The sequence below is a fragment of the Grammomys surdaster genome, unplaced genomic scaffold (genome assembly GCF_004785775.1).
Source record: "Grammomys surdaster isolate TR1022 unplaced genomic scaffold, NIH_TR_1.0 332509, whole genome shotgun sequence".
NCBI classification, from domain to species: domain Eukaryota; kingdom Metazoa; phylum Chordata; class Mammalia; order Rodentia; family Muridae; genus Grammomys; species Grammomys surdaster.
In genome coordinates this window covers 1-15771 of record NW_021627736.1, presented here as the reverse complement: position 1 = coordinate 15771, position 15771 = coordinate 1, and the positions used below count along the sequence as shown (strand labels likewise).

The following is a 15771-nucleotide window of genomic DNA, read 5'->3' as shown; positions in this document are numbered from 1 at the left end:
CAAGGGACTGCTCAGGCAGCATGGCCTGCTTTACCTATGCGCAAATTATAGTGCCAAGGAGTAGCAACCATAACCCAGAGGGCTCATGGGAAACAGGACTGGACAGTTTTACATAAAACCACATGATTTTGATGTACTTATGCATGATGGCAATATTCCCTAGCACTGAGGGGGAAAGGAAGTTGTTTTAGGCTAACCTGTACTACATGTGAAAGAACGGTGGCTCAGCAGCTGAGCACAGGCTACTCCTGAGAACCTGGGTTTAACTCTCAGCACTCAACTCCAGTCTCAGGATCTGAGGCTGTGCAGGCACAAAGCTCATAATGCACTGCAAAAACAAAACCGGATGAATGGGGTTAGGGTGTGGCTGGAAGCACTTCCCCTAGCCAGGAGGCAGGCCTTGTTCCCATCCTCAGCACTGCAAAGTAGCAAACTGAGAGCTGGGAGTGTGTGCAGTAATCTGGTTGGGCTGAGCTACGTGCAGTTCTCTGCAGTTACCTCATGTTTCCAAGATGAACTACCGTGTGAGCAAGCAAAAACGTGAACTCAGTGGATCTAAACAGATATACAAACTGGGTTGTTACAGACACACTTTCTTTTTTTTTTCCGAGACAGGGTTTCTCTGTGTAGCCCTGGCTGTCCTGGAACTCACTCTGTAGACCAGGCTGGCCTCGAACTCAGAAATCCACCTGCCTCTGCCTCCCAAGTGCTGGGAGTAAAGGCGTGCGCCACCACCGCCCGGCACAGACACACTTTGATATATATAGCAGGATGACTTCAATTTACTCAGCTGTGATACAACGGTCTGGGGGGCGTGGGCGTGGTTATTTTGGGTGAGATAGGGTTTCGCTGTACAGCTAGCAGTGGCTGGCCTCAAATTTACAGATCCATGGCTGGCTGCTACTAAAATTTCATACAAATTTTCTCAGGTCATTAAAAAATGCAAAGATTGTGAGCCTAGCCTTTAACAGCTGAGCCATCTCAGGCAAGTGGATTGCTGAGTTCAAGGCCAGCCTTGTCTACAGAGCAAGTTCCAGGACAGATAAGGATATACAGGGGAACCCTATCTCAGAAAACCAAAACTTAACCAGACACTGCGCTCTACTCAGGAGTTGTGCAGACACAGGCACCTGACCTGGCTTGTCGGCCAGCCTGAAGCTCTGGTTGCTCAGAAAACTAGGAGGCATTTCATTTTGTCCCTTAGTCTGTTGTGTCACTGTCCCCTAGCAAGGGTCTGCTCCTGAGATGTAGTCTTCTCTGACAGCCAACAACCATCACTTCGCTTTCCCAACAGACACTGTCCCAATATGGCGGCAGAAACTGGTGTCCCTAAAGTCACCCATGACTGTCATGTTAAGAGTCGAGCGCGCGTGGGCGCACACACATGCGCACACACACACACACACTTCCTTTGGAGAACAAAGGAAGCAAGAGTCTAGAGAGACAGCTCTGTAGAGTAAGGTGGGTTGAGGGGTCACTCCTCTGAGCAGGGAACAGGGAAGAGCCAGCAGTGACTCCTGCCTCTCCCTAAAGGGGGACGCAGGAACCTCCAGGGACCAAAACACAAGAGCTGCAATAAACAACCGCCTTTGTTTTCTCCGCACGCCAGTATGCTTTCACAGTATCTGGAGAGAGCACCCCTTATACCAAGTGCCAGGTGGGGTGTGGGAGTGCTGAATTGGGGTAACTCCAGTTAACTTCCAGAAGTGAGCAGGGACCAAAGCCTAAAATGGCAAAGAAAGTCACCAGATGCAGTCCTCTTGCCCAGGACTGGAGCCACGGATGCCATAGTCACCCTTAAGTGTCTTGACCTATGTCTTTTAACTACACCAGTCAGGGTCCTGGTGTCCTCCCATGCCTCCTGGACCAACACAGGTGATTGTTCTCATTCCATGGTGACAGCAACATCTTCCACGTCTCTGGGGACTGCACTCTGAAGCTCACGTCTGATTTCAGGGGACAGCTGTGGGTGGGGCTGCAGCCGAAGCAGTTCCAGGAGGGCCTCCTTCTGCTCTGTGGCCAGGTCAGCCTTGTAGCGCTGTGCTAGTGTCAGCAGGCACTGGTGCCAGAGCACGGGCAGCTGACGCGTCTCCGTCCGGAAGGCAAGAAAATGGAAGACCAGAGCGTCAAGCACCCGGTAGGGCAATGCATACTTCTTATCCAGCAGCAGGCGCAGGAAGATGCTGTTGGCCCCGCTGTATTCCATCTCAGCTATCTTCAGCATGGCTGCACTGAGAGGGAAGGTGGAATCATGGGAATTAGGCCACACCCATGAGAGTGGGAAGGTCCTCTCCCAAGACTGAGCCTTTCGCACAGCGTTCCCAAGGGGACCACCACAGGCTGCTTGTTTATTCATTACTATACTCGTGAGATCCTCTTTACCATCTGTGTCTGTCCGCCCACACCTCTGCTCTGGCTTGGACAGCAAGCACCTGCCATATTTAACTACAGAGCATGTCCAGATGTCTCACCACCCCCACCTTTTAGCACACTTATTTCCTAGATGTCCATTCACACAGTCAGTCAATTATTTACTGAGTACCTACTGTGTACCAGGCCCCTGGACCCTGCTCTTGAAGACCTACTGTCCTGCTGGAGTAATCAGACACCCAGTGGCATAGACAAGCCTCAGACTCGAGATTGGTACCCTCATGCCCACGTTCTAGCTCTATTCCCTGGCTCGCCGCTGACCAGTCCTCCTGCAGCTCACCACCGCTACCTGGAGTGCAGCACAGGGATGGAGCACTTGGTGAGGATGCTGCCCACGATGATGGCTTCTCGGAGAGTACAGGTGCCGGACTCACACAGCGGGATCAGGATTCCTAGGCAGAGTCAGATGCTTTCAGTCGGTGGTGAGTCACCTAGGACCACCAATGGGGTACGGCCGTTCACCAAGCCAGAGCTCCAGCCCCTCCGCTCTCCCTGGTTTCTGTGCTCTCACCTTTGAACCAGGCTCCGGGCTTGAACAGGGCCTTCTTGAGAGCCATGTAGAGGTGGAAGTTGAGTCGTTTGTATTCAGCGATGTCATCTCGGACTCGGGGAAGCAGGACAAGGTTGTAGAAGCGCTGAGCCATGCGCTCCTTCAGGTTAGAGGCAAAGATCCTAGCAAGGTGCAAGTTTCCAAGTCACAAGAGAGCCTGGCCCTGGCCCTTTAAGTATCACCATGGATGGTGGATTCGAGAATTTCAGAAAGGGTGTGTGGGACTTGTGTGCACACACATCCAGGTCAGCTTAAAGACAGCACAACTATAGATGTACCCAATCCAAGCACATACTATCTCTCTGTGTCATGTGTGCGTGCGCGCGTGTGCCTGTGTTTTGCCTGCATGTATGCCATGTGTGCCTATGCACAGTGTATGTGCCCGGTGCCCATGGAGGCCAGAAGAAAAATCAGATCTCCCGGAGCTGGAGATGTTGTGAGTCACCATGTGGGTGCTGGGAATCGAACCTAGATCCTCTAGATGAACAGGTGCTCTTAACAGCTGAGCCATCTCTCCAGCCCCTTGTGTTTTTCTTAAAATTGCTGTGGGTGGAGCCGCCCTGCGTGTATTAAGCTGGGCACCTTTAGCTAGTTTGTGCTGCTCAGGAGAATCAGAACTGTAAAGCTCCTCTCCCACAGCAGAGCTGTAACACGGAGCACGGACGTGAAGAGCCCCTCCCACTGACATGTATCTCAGGACTCGGTCACGAGAAACCCAAGAGCAAAGGAGAGCAATGGGCCAGTGCACGGCGACGGCGGCGGCAGAGCCTGAGCACCCCGCGCGCCCCACACCCTGCCACCCGGCCAGCTCTGCTACCTGGTGGCTTGATACATGGAGGCTGCAGTCCAGGCCTCAGGTTCAGTGATGTAGAGGATCTGCTCCCAGTTGGACAGTGCAGGGATGATCTTAAAGGCCTTGGGTAGTTTCCCACTGCGGTACTTACATAATACCTGGGGACGAGGGAAGCAAAATCACCAAACCATGCTCCAGGTCCTGGCCCCGTCACTGTCTCATGAACTGTGTCACTCATGTCCAGAACAATCCAGAAAGACCCATTCTCTAGGTGACCTCGTTTGGTGGACTTCCAGGGTCAGGAAGAGGCAGTGCAACAACCCAAGCCTGCCAGCTCTGCCCCAATCCTGTCCTTCTTCATAGTGGCTTATTGGGTGGGGGCCATGGATGAGAGCCCACTCCGAGTCAGGGTGCCCCACCATACACGCCCTCTTAGCTCTCACCTCCCGGACTCCTCTGTAGACTTCCAGGACCCGGGGATCCAGCTGGGGCATAGGGAAGCCCGACACCTCTGACATGACAGTCTCCACCTCCGTCTGCTTCTCAGTCAGCTTCTCCATAATGATGTCGGCCAGGGTGCGCCTGCGGAGATACAGGGAAAGAAGCGTAAAGGATTAGGGTCACTTTCCATGAAGCTGTAAAGTCCCCTCACCCTGTTTGTGTACTTTTTTGTTTCTGTTTTTGACACAGTGTTTCTGTGTGTAGCCCTGGCTGTCCTGGAACTGGCTCTGGAGACCAGGCTGACCTCAAACTCAGAGATCCCCCTGCCTCTGCCTCCTGAGTGCTGGACTTAATGGTATCACCACCACTGCCCGGCCCCTGTTTATTAAAAGAGAAAGCCAGTCGTGGTGGCAGAAGCCTTTAATCCCAATACTCGGGAGGCAGGCAGATCTTTGTGAGTTCAAGGCCAGTGTGGTGGTCGTCATAGGGAGATACAGGCCAGTCAGGAGTACACAATGAGACCCTGCCTCAAAGGGGAAAAAAAAAGAGTCACAAAACAGCCCCCCCAAAAATACAAGAATGCTTCACAAACTTGCACGACATCCTTGCACTGGGGCCAGACGATGGTCTGTCACTGTTCCAATTTTAGCATAAGTGATGCCAGAAGCGAGCACCGTGCAGTTCCCCCAGATGCTGACAAATCTCGATCCTGCTGGGATCACAGCCTCAGCTCTTCTCTACGTCCATTCAGCCACCACAAAGCGCTGCAGAGAGCACAGGGCCCGGATGTCTCTGCACTTGAGACAGAGCCAGCAGTAGCGGGGACATCAGGCACTTGGACTCTGAAGTCAGCCCTGGCTCTTCTATCCCCTGTATGATCTTGGCCTGTCACTTGACTCCTCTATGCCTCAGTTTCCTCATCTGTAAAGTGGCGACAGTAAAGAGACTACCCTGGACAGTCAGCTAAAGGGTAGTTGCATATGCCTGCACGCAGAACTCTCAAACAGAGCCAGCATGTACTGAGGGGTGCTACTTCAAGCACACCTAACACTGCTCGTAGAATGGAGAGCAACTTCTGAGTACAAGCTGGAGCTCTGTGCCAGGCAGTGGTGGCACACACCTTTGATCCCAGCACTCAGAAGGCAGAAGCAGGCGGATCTTTGTGAGTTCAAGGCCAGTCTAGTCAAAGTGAGTTCCAGGATGGTCAAGACTACACGAAGAAATCCTGTCTTGAAAAACCAAAGACAGACGAGATACAGATCACTGGAGCTCTGGCCTGTGGGTGCGCCGCACATCTCCATTACCTGCCGAGACTCCAGGTAGCTTCCTTCCTTCTTTCCGCTTACCGTACAAACGGTCCTAGGACCAACTGCATCCTTCTCAGCCTCTGTCAATTATCCCTCTAAGTGAGTAGCTGGGATCGGTGTCAGCTCACCAGGCTTGTGCAGACGCACACCCCACACACTGAGCCATCCTGCTGCCTTTGCCGTTTCAGCCTCTTTAAACAGAAGCTGTCAAATGAGGAGTTAAAATTACTGCCACCGTGGGCTGGAGAGCCGGCTCAACGGTTAAGATCTCTCGTAGAGAATGGGTTTGGTTCCCATCATCTACAGAGTCACTTGCAACCACCAGTAACTCCAGTTCTAGTTCTTCTGACCTTCACGGGTACTGGGCATGCACGAGATGTACATACATACAGGCAAAATACTCATACCCATAAAAGAAAGGAAAAAAAAGTTCTAAGAAAATTACCAATGTAGTAGGCTGTGGTGTGCTAACGGCATCTCCAGGGGCCGCTGATGTGACTTCAAATTGCCCCGTATTGGGGTGTCACTCACACAGTAATGCCTGACAAGGCATTACCCTGGGTTCTAGCTTCCAGCACAAGGGGAAAAAGTTTCTCTGCTGTCTTTTTCTGTGCCAGGCAGCACTGAATCTGAGACTTTGAAGACTTGGTCTGCATGACACTGGTGGCAGGTGCTTTTATTCCCCCACCCCGCGCAGGCCTGGGGACCTCAGAGGTCAGCAACTCACCTCAGCCCTCGAGGCTTTCCTCAGGGACAGGGTAAAATTTAAGTCTTTCAACTTCTAGTTTGGGAGTCTCACAGCACCTTCAGTGTGCCTTAGATAACACAGCCTAACCGCTGTGCTCCCAGAGACCTTAGCCTGGTTTCTGAAAATGCCAGCAGCCAGTGCTCAATAGTGTCCAGAGTCCCCATTTTCACCATCTTGTCACTTCCTTATAGCAAATTGCAGAAAACATTCTGCTAAACCTGTCAGGATCAAGAGCCACCACCAGGTACGAGCGCTGCCTGAGAGCCCTTTGGGGGACAGGCAGGCAGACGGCCCACATCCACACTTGGTGACCATTATCAGAGCTGTCAGACACCCTCCTGGGAGAGGGCTTTTCTTCTGTTCTCTGGACCCAACCTGCCCATCCCAGTATTATTAATGATAAGAGGCATACTACACCACACTCTGAAGGATAAACTGCTTGAGACCCTTTGCCCTAAACCCACTCTTCTCAACCAGGCCAGATCCATCTGCTCAAGAATCTGACCACAGGCAGCCTAAACAACTGCATGTCTGGAAGTAGCATTTATACTGCATAGGGATACGTTTGTGGTTCTACCTAGAGGTAGGTTTAACTCCCTGGGAACATTTGGCAATTCCTGGAATAACTTTTCACTATTGGTCTCAAGAGGGGAGGTGTCAGAGACAGCTGATAAAGATCCTTGGGTTCCAGCTTCCACACAGAAAGAGAGGCATTGGGCCCAAACACCGTGACTGAGAGCGAAAGCCCTGAATTAAAGACTAAGTTATGAGAGTAACGTACCAAGAATAAAAACCAGAATGGGTCCCTAACAAGGAACTGGGTGATCTAGAAGTTCTCTATCAGATGGATCAAGGGGAGATGTTTTGAATCTGGGTCACTCCCATTTAGGAGGCCACTGTTGGCAATGGTCAGACCAGCAGCTGTGGTCTCTGGGAACTTCCTACCAGGGTCCACTGTCCCAACCTTTAAGCCCTACCTGACAGGAGGGTTCTTGTTCATGAACATTTCAATGGCACGCTCATCTTCAGGGTCCACGACCACCTCTGCCTGGTGGTCCACCCCGGTCATTTTGGCCGCCTTCTCCAGGGTAGGCCATTCCTCATCTTCTTCATCTGATCCATCCTGTGGCACTCCCGGCCCTAAAAGAGGAAAGACAAGACAAAAGAGTCACGGTGAGCAGGGGCTTCTGAGTCAGTTTACCATTCCATGTACCGCACGCCCAGGGTGCAGAAAGGACACATGTGCACAGGGAAGGAGCAGGAAGAGTTACAGACTATCCTTTTGTTCCCAGAGATTTGGAGTCTTGAGACAAAATACAGCACAGGAAGCAAGAGATGATGATGGCAATAACGGACGGTATGTAACCCTCAGTGATCTAGAAGGATCTGTTCTATACTACACACGTGTAATCCAGACGACCTCAAGGAACAGGTACTATCGTTGTACCCAGTTCAAAGTGGGACAGAAAAGTTGATGCGCCCACAGTAGGCAGTTTGGGCCCTGACTTCCTACTATGTTGCTGGCACAGTAGAGCTGTACCATGTGCTAAAACTAAACCCACGGTAGAGGCAGTGTGTACCACTGGCACTCAGGTGAGTACGGAGGCTGACGAGGCTCCGCATCCTGGAAAGTGATGCTGTTAGAGTGTCGCGCGCTAAGGAGCTAGAGCCACAAGCAGGACCGTAGAGCCAGACAGGAAATGTAAAGCCCATCTGGAAGGCTCTCAAGGTTGGACACTGGCATCCAGACTCTGACCAACTGACTTAGGTGGTCAAGGATGACTCGGAGTTCCTTGTTCTCATGCCTCCACTTGCCAAGTGCTGGAATTACAAACACGAGCCACAGTGCTTAACTCTGAGCTCCTGCTGTGGGGATAACCTTGTGTTCTGTGTAAAGGTTGCCTTTGCATTATTCACACTGTAACAGCAGAGAGCCGAGTACAGCTGGCACTGTTGTTTTCACGAAGCATCATCCGTCTGGGGTGTTGTGTAAACACCTTCTCCAGCACCTTCCGACTGGTCTAATCAAGAGCTGACTGACCTATAGCAAAGCAGGAGCGTATAGATGGGACTTCCGGTCAGAGATAGGAACTCTGGGACAGAAGTGCTGGTACTGAGGAGTGGTAACGAGCCACATGGTTCAACATACAACAGTATAAATAATGGGTTAAGTTGTATGAGCTAGTTGGGAACAAGCCAGCTGAGGCCAAGCTTTCATAATTAATGAAAGGTCTCTGTGTCCTTGCTTGGGCGATAGGTGGGTCGGGACATTTCTGCCATATCCTGAGGTCTTGACCATGTAGCCTTGGCTGGGTGCTTCCTGAGTGCTGGGATTAAAGTCATATGCTAATACAACTGGCTGACTTTTGGAACACCACACATAGCTGGAAAGGCAGCTGAGAAAGAGCCTAATGAACCAAAGGAGTAGAAACACTGCGTAGCAACAGGTCGTCCGCTATGGAAGTGGATTAAGGGAGCACACGGAGCACCTACAGGGAGAGTCAAGGTTGTTGGGTTTTTTTTTTTTTTAGATTTATTTATTTTACTTTAAGTATGTGAGTGCTGAAGGCATGTATGTCCGTGCACAAGTGTGCCTGGTGTCTGATGAAATCAGAAGATGGCATCTGATCCCTTGTGATTGGAGTTACAGACAGCTGTAGCCTGCCATATGAATGCCAGAAACCAAACCCGGGTCTTCTGCAAGAACAACTGTTCTGAAGAGCTGAGGACCAATTCTTGAGAGTTTCCTGTTCTCTACACACATCATGCCACGCACATGCACACAAAGTACACGTTAAACAAAAGGAGAAAGTGCTATGAAACAAGTAGGGAAACGGAGCAATTAGGAGACAGAAGCTGACATCTGTGGGGTGTTTTGTTGTTGTTATTATTATTTGCTTTTTGTATATGAGTGAACCCTTTCATCATGGAGGCCATAAGTGAATCTTGACTGTTATTCTTCAGAAGCTGATGACCTTGGTTTTTTGTTTGTTTGTTTTTGTTTTTCGAGACAGAGTTTCTCTGTGTATCCCTGGCTGTCCTAGAACTCACTCTGTAGACCAGGCTGACCTCGAACTCAGAAATCCGCCTGCCTCTACCTCCCAAGTGCTGGGATTAAAGGCCTGCGCCACTACTGCCTGGCTTTTTTTTTTTTTTTGACCTTGTTTTTGAAACAGGGTCTGGCTGGGGACCTGGGGTTGGCTGATTAGGCTAGACTGGTTGCCCAGTGGGCCCAGAAGATCTGTCTTCAATACAGTAGCTCTGGGACTACGAGCTGCTGTGAGTGGAAGTCAGGGCCTCATGCTCTCAAAGCATGTACCTCACCAGCTGAATTATCTTATTCCCTCCCTAGTTTGTGGTCAGACCCGAAACAGAGACACTAGACAGGATGCCGTAGATTTCCAGCTGCTGAATGGACCACAGAACACAAATTAGGATGTTCCTGCCACCGCTGCGATTCAGGGGAGAGACTGGCAGCTTGAACAGGCGGTGTGTGAGGTTAATGGGAAGTGGCCTGGTTCTGGATATACTCTAAAGACAGCATCATCAGGACTTACTGTACAGTGAGAAAGAGGAGCCCTGGATTCTGCCTTGAGCAGTGGAAGGTTAACCCGCTAACAAACTCTGTGTAGCAAACAGAGAGCAGGCTTGGGGAGGAGGTCACGGCTTCTGTTTTGGATGCATTCTTACTAGAGACAGATACTAGTCTTCAACTTGGAGATCTCAGGTAGATCACTGGATATAAAGATGTGAGTTTTCTTGGAAGAACCAGGTGGAGAAAAAGCTGGAAGTAGCCATCAAACAGATGGCTTCAAAGTGAAGTTTACTGTCAGCGTCACAGAAGGAGCCAAAAGTTCAAGTCCTGCCGTGGTCACCCAGCAAGTACAAGTCCAGGTTGAACAACTTAAGGAGATCCGGTCTCATAGTTAAAGAAAAAGTTTTTTTTTTTTTTTTTGTTTTGTTTCTGAAACAGGGTTTCTCTGTATAGCCCTGGCTGTCCTGGAACTCACTCTGTAGACTAGGCTGGCCTCGTACTCAGAAATCCGCCTGCCTCTGCCTCCCAAGTGCTGAGATTAAAAGCGTGCGCCACCACTGCTTGGCTAAGAAAAAGTTTTTAAGAGAAGGTGTGCTGTCAAACACCTAGAATGTCACCACTTGGAAAACAGAGGCAAGATCAGGAGTTCAAGGTCATCCTCCCCTACAGAGAGTTTGAGGCCATCCTGGGTTCCATGACCCTTTACTTCAAAAAATCTAAAAGAAAGCAGAGAAGCTGCTGTAATCCTAAAGCCGTATTCAAATGTGTCCAATCTGCTTTTAGGACAAAGAAGATTAAGCAACTGGAGATCAACAGCAGTTCCCCCTCAGTGAGACAGGTAGCAAGCACCTACCCATCCATCTCTCCCCCTTGTTAGCTTCTAAACAATACTGTTTCCCTCCCCCATCGCTGGAACATTCCCCACTTGCTTTTCAGGTTTTAGTAGGACATGAAACTTGGTATACCCACCATATAGAATTAACGTCTTTGTTTAAATAAATAGAAATATAATTTTTCCCCTCTCTCTTGAGAGACAGGGCTCTACCACGTAGTTCAAGTTAATCTGGAATTTAACTACATAGCCAAGAAAGCCTTCTGCCTTGCTTCTCGAGTGCTGGGATTACATGAAAGCATCGCCGCTCCTGCCTGCCTGGAATATATAGCTTTAATTATCTTTTGAATGTGTGCCTTGAGCTAGACTTCAGGATAGACTTGAGGTGCTATCAGGAAGGACGAATATCTTATTTCTGTATCAGAACTGCCTAAAAAACAACGCAGTTCAAGCATATTACGCAGGCAGCCCACAAATACTTCAAACGCCCAGAGAATAAATAAATGCTAGAACTGGCTTGAGAAATCAATTTCTGTTGGCTTAACTCTGGGTTCCGGAACCCAGGAGTGGAAGTGAAGGACCACGAGGGAATGTAAAGCCGCCTACTCTTTTTAATTCCAGCCCAGTATTCTGATGAAGAGTGTTCGACGGGCCCAACCCACCGCTTCACTCACCCAGCCGCGTGGCGCGCTCTCGCGGTTTTGCTGGCCGATCTCCTGTCCCATGTTCAGTCTCGAGCTCCTCCTGCTGCTGCCGGGCTTGCTGCAAAATCCGTCTGCTCAGCCGGGGTCCCACATACTCTTCCTCCTCTTCGACCCCGTGTCCCCGCCGCTTTTCTCGGGTCCCCGCGCGCACTGCGTCCCCAGCCAGAATCTGGTCGGCCAGAGGTGCATGCCTCTCCTGATTTTTGGCAACACGTGTCACCTTTAATTTGGGCATTTTTGTCGAAAAACTTACCCACAAGATCTACACGTGTGAAGCCGGCTAAAAGCCGAGACTGCGCTTGCGCCTTGTATTCCGGTTTCCAAGAGGTCACTGAGAGATTACAGTGCCCCCCAGCGTTCGGAGGCCGGAAGTTCCTCATATGTCATTATCTCTAGAAGAGCTTCGGGACCTGGAGCAGGAATCCCCAAATTCTCAGGTAATCTCATTGAAAGAGGTAGATGTCCAAGTTACCTTTTCCAGAATTCATAAAGGTAGCCTAAGGCGTCCTGTCAACTCGCTGTATGTCTTGGGGGCGGAGCCGAGTCGATGACGTACTAGAAATGTCACCCCTGGGTATCCGGAGATGCCTTCCCTGTGGGCGTGTCGCCCTGGCGCTCAGTATTTACGCATTTCCGGAGGCCGGTCAACGACCGTTTCCTGTGTTTGGGGGGCTGCCGTTCGTGCTAAGGTCTGGATTCTCTGCGTTCGAGTGTTTGGAGGTGACACGTTTTGACCCTTCATCATGGGAGTGACATGGTAGGACTTGAAGGGCTTCTGTGGTGCGGAGCATGGGGTTGTGAAGGTGTCTGTGAGCCTGTAATGGCCCGGGGAAGGGGATTTTGACCGAGGTTCTCGGTTCCTCGGAGGCTGACCAAGATGTCCTCGGGTTGTGTGGATCAGGGGGCGCTGTGTGGAACTTCTCCCTTCCCAGACACACCCCTTTGGCAAATAGAGCACTTTATCCGAAGAACCCGCCAGGAGTTGTTGTACCTTCTTTTTCTTGGTACCTCTTCCTGTCCTTGAGGCCTTGTACTGTCGCTAGTAGGACCCAAAGTTTTTAATGTTTTAAGTCTCTCCGGGCGGTGGTGGCGCACGCCTTTAATCCCAGCACTTGGGAGGCAGAGGCAGGCGGATTTCTGTGTTCGAGGCCAGCCTGGTCTACAGAGTGAGTTCCAGGACAGGCAGGACTACATAGAGAAACCCTGTCTCTAAAAACCAACCAACCAACCAAACAAAAAAATGTTTTAAGTCTCACTTGAAAAAAAAAAGAGGCAGTTGGTAAGGTTTGGGCACCGTGCTTTTCTGGGTATTAGTTTCAAAGTACTAGGCCTCGGCACCTAAAATCTTGGGAGTGGTGCACTTCTTTCCAGTTTAAGCTTGGAGGACAGTGTTGGGGAAAGTCAGGGGCCACAGGTCTGCTCTGAGAAAGGAAGGCTCTCGCAGGCTTTTTAGGAACTGCAATAGGAGCAATAGGAGTGTCATCTGGGCCTTCTACCCTACCGTACCTACTGTAAAGAATGCCTGTCAGCAATGAAAATAGATCACATTAGAGTCATTGAGACCTACCATGCCCACCTTTATGGGCTGCGTAGCCCAGGCTAGTATGTAACTTGGAATCACCTGCCTCTGCCTCTTGCACCCTGGGATTACAGGAGTGCTCCACCAATGCCTGCCCTCCCTGAGTTCTTTGTGTAGAGAAAGCAGTCCCTGGGAAAAGGGCTCCTTGCTTATTAGTATCGGTTCAACTTTCTCAGAATCCCAGAATTTCTGTCATAGTATCAGTTTAGTAATTGGAACAGTTTTTTTAAGTAATGGTAGGGCTCTCCCTGAATAGATTTTTTCTAATTGATTGATCATAAATTAACATGAGAATTTTAAAACATTAGTTTAGAAAAAGCTTTGACATTTTCAAACATTTAAATACCGTCAGTGTTTTTTTTTTTTTAAATCACTGTTCAAGAAATAGGTCTCAGCCAAGTGCACTCCTATAATCCAAGCATATGGGAGGCTAAACAGCAGAAGGATTGCCTGCTGGAAATGTGAGGTCAGCTTGGGCTAACCAGGTCATCCATTTCAGGTCAGTATTGGCTTCAGTGTGAGCCCCCTGTCACCAGGTGTGGTGGCATATGCCTTTAGTCCCAGCACTCAGGAAGCAGAGGCAACCAGATCTCTGAGTTCAGAGCTAGCCTTGGCTTTGATCTATAGAGTGAGTTCCAGGACAGCCAGGGTTACACAGAGAAATCCTGTCTGGAAAACAAACAACAATACACACACACACACACACACACACACACACACACACATATATGCAGGTCACCACATCCCTAGGACAGTGGTTAAAAAACACAGCTGAGGAGCCAGGTTGCCTGGCTTTTGAGTCTTGGCTGTGCTGTCTGTAACTGTATGACCTTATACAGATTGTTTAGCTTTGGAGTTCAGTTTCCCTGTTTCCAGTAAGTTGATACAGGACAAGACCGTTCCTGGGGCCTTTGGGAGATTCAGTCAATCCATCTGAGGGATCATACCTTTGATCCCATCATTTGGGAGACAGAGGCAGGCAAATTTCTGTGAATTCCAGGCCAGCATAGTGAGTTCCAGGACAGACAGAGCTAGATAGTGAGGCCCTGTCTCAAAAAGTGAGCAGATTTAAAGACCTACAGACAAGCTGCATACAGAGCTTGCACATACCTGGTGTTTGACAATAATTATGTACCACTCCATGTTGAGGCTACAGTGTAAGGTGGAAACCTCAAAAATAATTGTTCTTACAAAGACTATTCTTTCTTTTTTTCAAGGCCTATACACCTGAAGCCTGCTTTCCTTTTGTTCTTAGTGCTGTTAATGGGACTCTGTGACTGTGGGAAAGTTCTGTCAGCAGTTTCCAGAACATCATCCACCAGCCTCCTGTGACACAGTATCTGACAAAGGCGTCTTATGATAGGCTCATTTTGTCTCACTGTTTGAGACCAAATAGCATCACAACACAGAAGGCATGGTGACAGGGGCATGAGGGGGCTGGTCACATTGTCAGGAAAGGGGGAGTGTTGTCCTACCCAGCAGTTTTATCCACTAATCCGTAGTTAATCACAGAATCTCACAGATATGATCAGGAGTTTAAGAACTAGGGCTCAGGCAAGTGTCCTGTAATTCCAGCACTTAAGAGACTGAGACTGGGTCACTGTAATAGTGAGGTTAGCTTGGCTTAATGGACTGAACTCAAGGTCATCTTTGGCTGCACTGTGGGAGACCTTGTATCCAGATAATCAGTGATTAATCATAATCAGCGATACACTATCAATCCCAGTCACTACAGCTCCGTGATACTGAGTGCGGTGTGGACTACCTAGGGTCATCACTTAAATGTTAACACATAGGCCTTTCTTGGGGAATGCTGGTGTGGGAAAGCTTATTACCCCAGTGTAAGACACTTGAGACCTGTCCTCTGCCTGTTAGAGGAACTCGTGGGGACTGTAGGCCTCTTCCTTTATCAAATATGATGGGTGGGGATCAGAGTTGTCTAAAATAACCCTTAGCCCTGTTGATTTGTTACCTGTCGGGAAATTGAGTGGCTTAGTCAGAAAATGTGTCTCTGGATCCTGCTGACTTGGGTTCTGTTTTTCAGTGTGTCCCAGATGCCTGTGGCTGAGGGCAAGAGTGTCCAGCAGACAGTGGAGCTCCTCACCAAGAAATTGGAGATGCTGGGAGCAGAGAAACAAGGAACGTTTTGTGTGGACTGTGAGACTTACCACACAGCTGCCTCCACCCTGGGCAGCCAAGGTCAGTAGATAGCTGTGAGCAGATGGTTGGAACCTGTCTTAGAGTTCCATGCATATTTATGTTAATGACATCTGTTTGCTTTTCTGCCAAGGGTAGCAGTCTTGAACAAGGCAGGATATGTTTGTGAACTCATTCATTCTTGGTCCATCTTAGACTATAAGTGGTCAGTTTGCAGTCTGACCATATTTGTTTGTTTACAGATTTGTTTTTATTTTTAAGTATATGTGTGTCAGTGTGCGTTTGTACACGCACTTGTGCCCCTGTGTATGGCTGTATACACAAAGGTGTGGGTGCTTATGGAGGCTTAGAGGTACCAGATCCCCTGGAGCTAGAGTACCTGCTATGGGTGCTGGGAACTAAACTTGGGTTCAAGGCCAGCCTGGGCTGGAGACTGCGAACCTTTGTTGGGAGACAAAATTGTACAGAGTAACAGGAAGCACTTTCTTCATTAAAGAATAGTGTTGGAGCTGAAGAGGCAGCTCGGCAGTTTAAAAGCACTGGCTGCTCTTCCAGAAGACCCGGGTTTGATTCCCAGTACCCCACATTTGATTCCCAGTTCCTCCTTCATACTCACATGGTCTTTAGCTGCTTTTGAAAAATGTCAAGGCTTGATACAGTGTGACCCAGGCATGTACTTACAGTGTGCAGACCTG

At 49.5% G+C, this 15771-nt stretch overlaps 1 protein-coding gene across 1 annotated transcript; it reads right to left on the bottom strand.

Moving 5' to 3' along the window:
* Positions 1-1571: 1571 nt before the first annotated feature.
* LOC114616543 (bystin) lies at positions 1572-11776 on the bottom strand. The gene is made up of 7 exons (XM_028761979.1): positions 11311-11776; positions 7247-7409; positions 4217-4355; positions 3798-3931; positions 2942-3102; positions 2720-2822; positions 1572-2231 (listed from the first exon to the last, which is right to left on the bottom strand). The coding sequence occupies exons 1-7, from the start codon at positions 11573-11575 to the stop codon at positions 1886-1888; spliced, it is 1311 nt and encodes a 436-aa protein (XP_028617812.1). The 5' UTR covers positions 11576-11776; the 3' UTR covers positions 1572-1885.
* Between the last annotated feature and the right edge of the window lie 3995 nt (positions 11777-15771).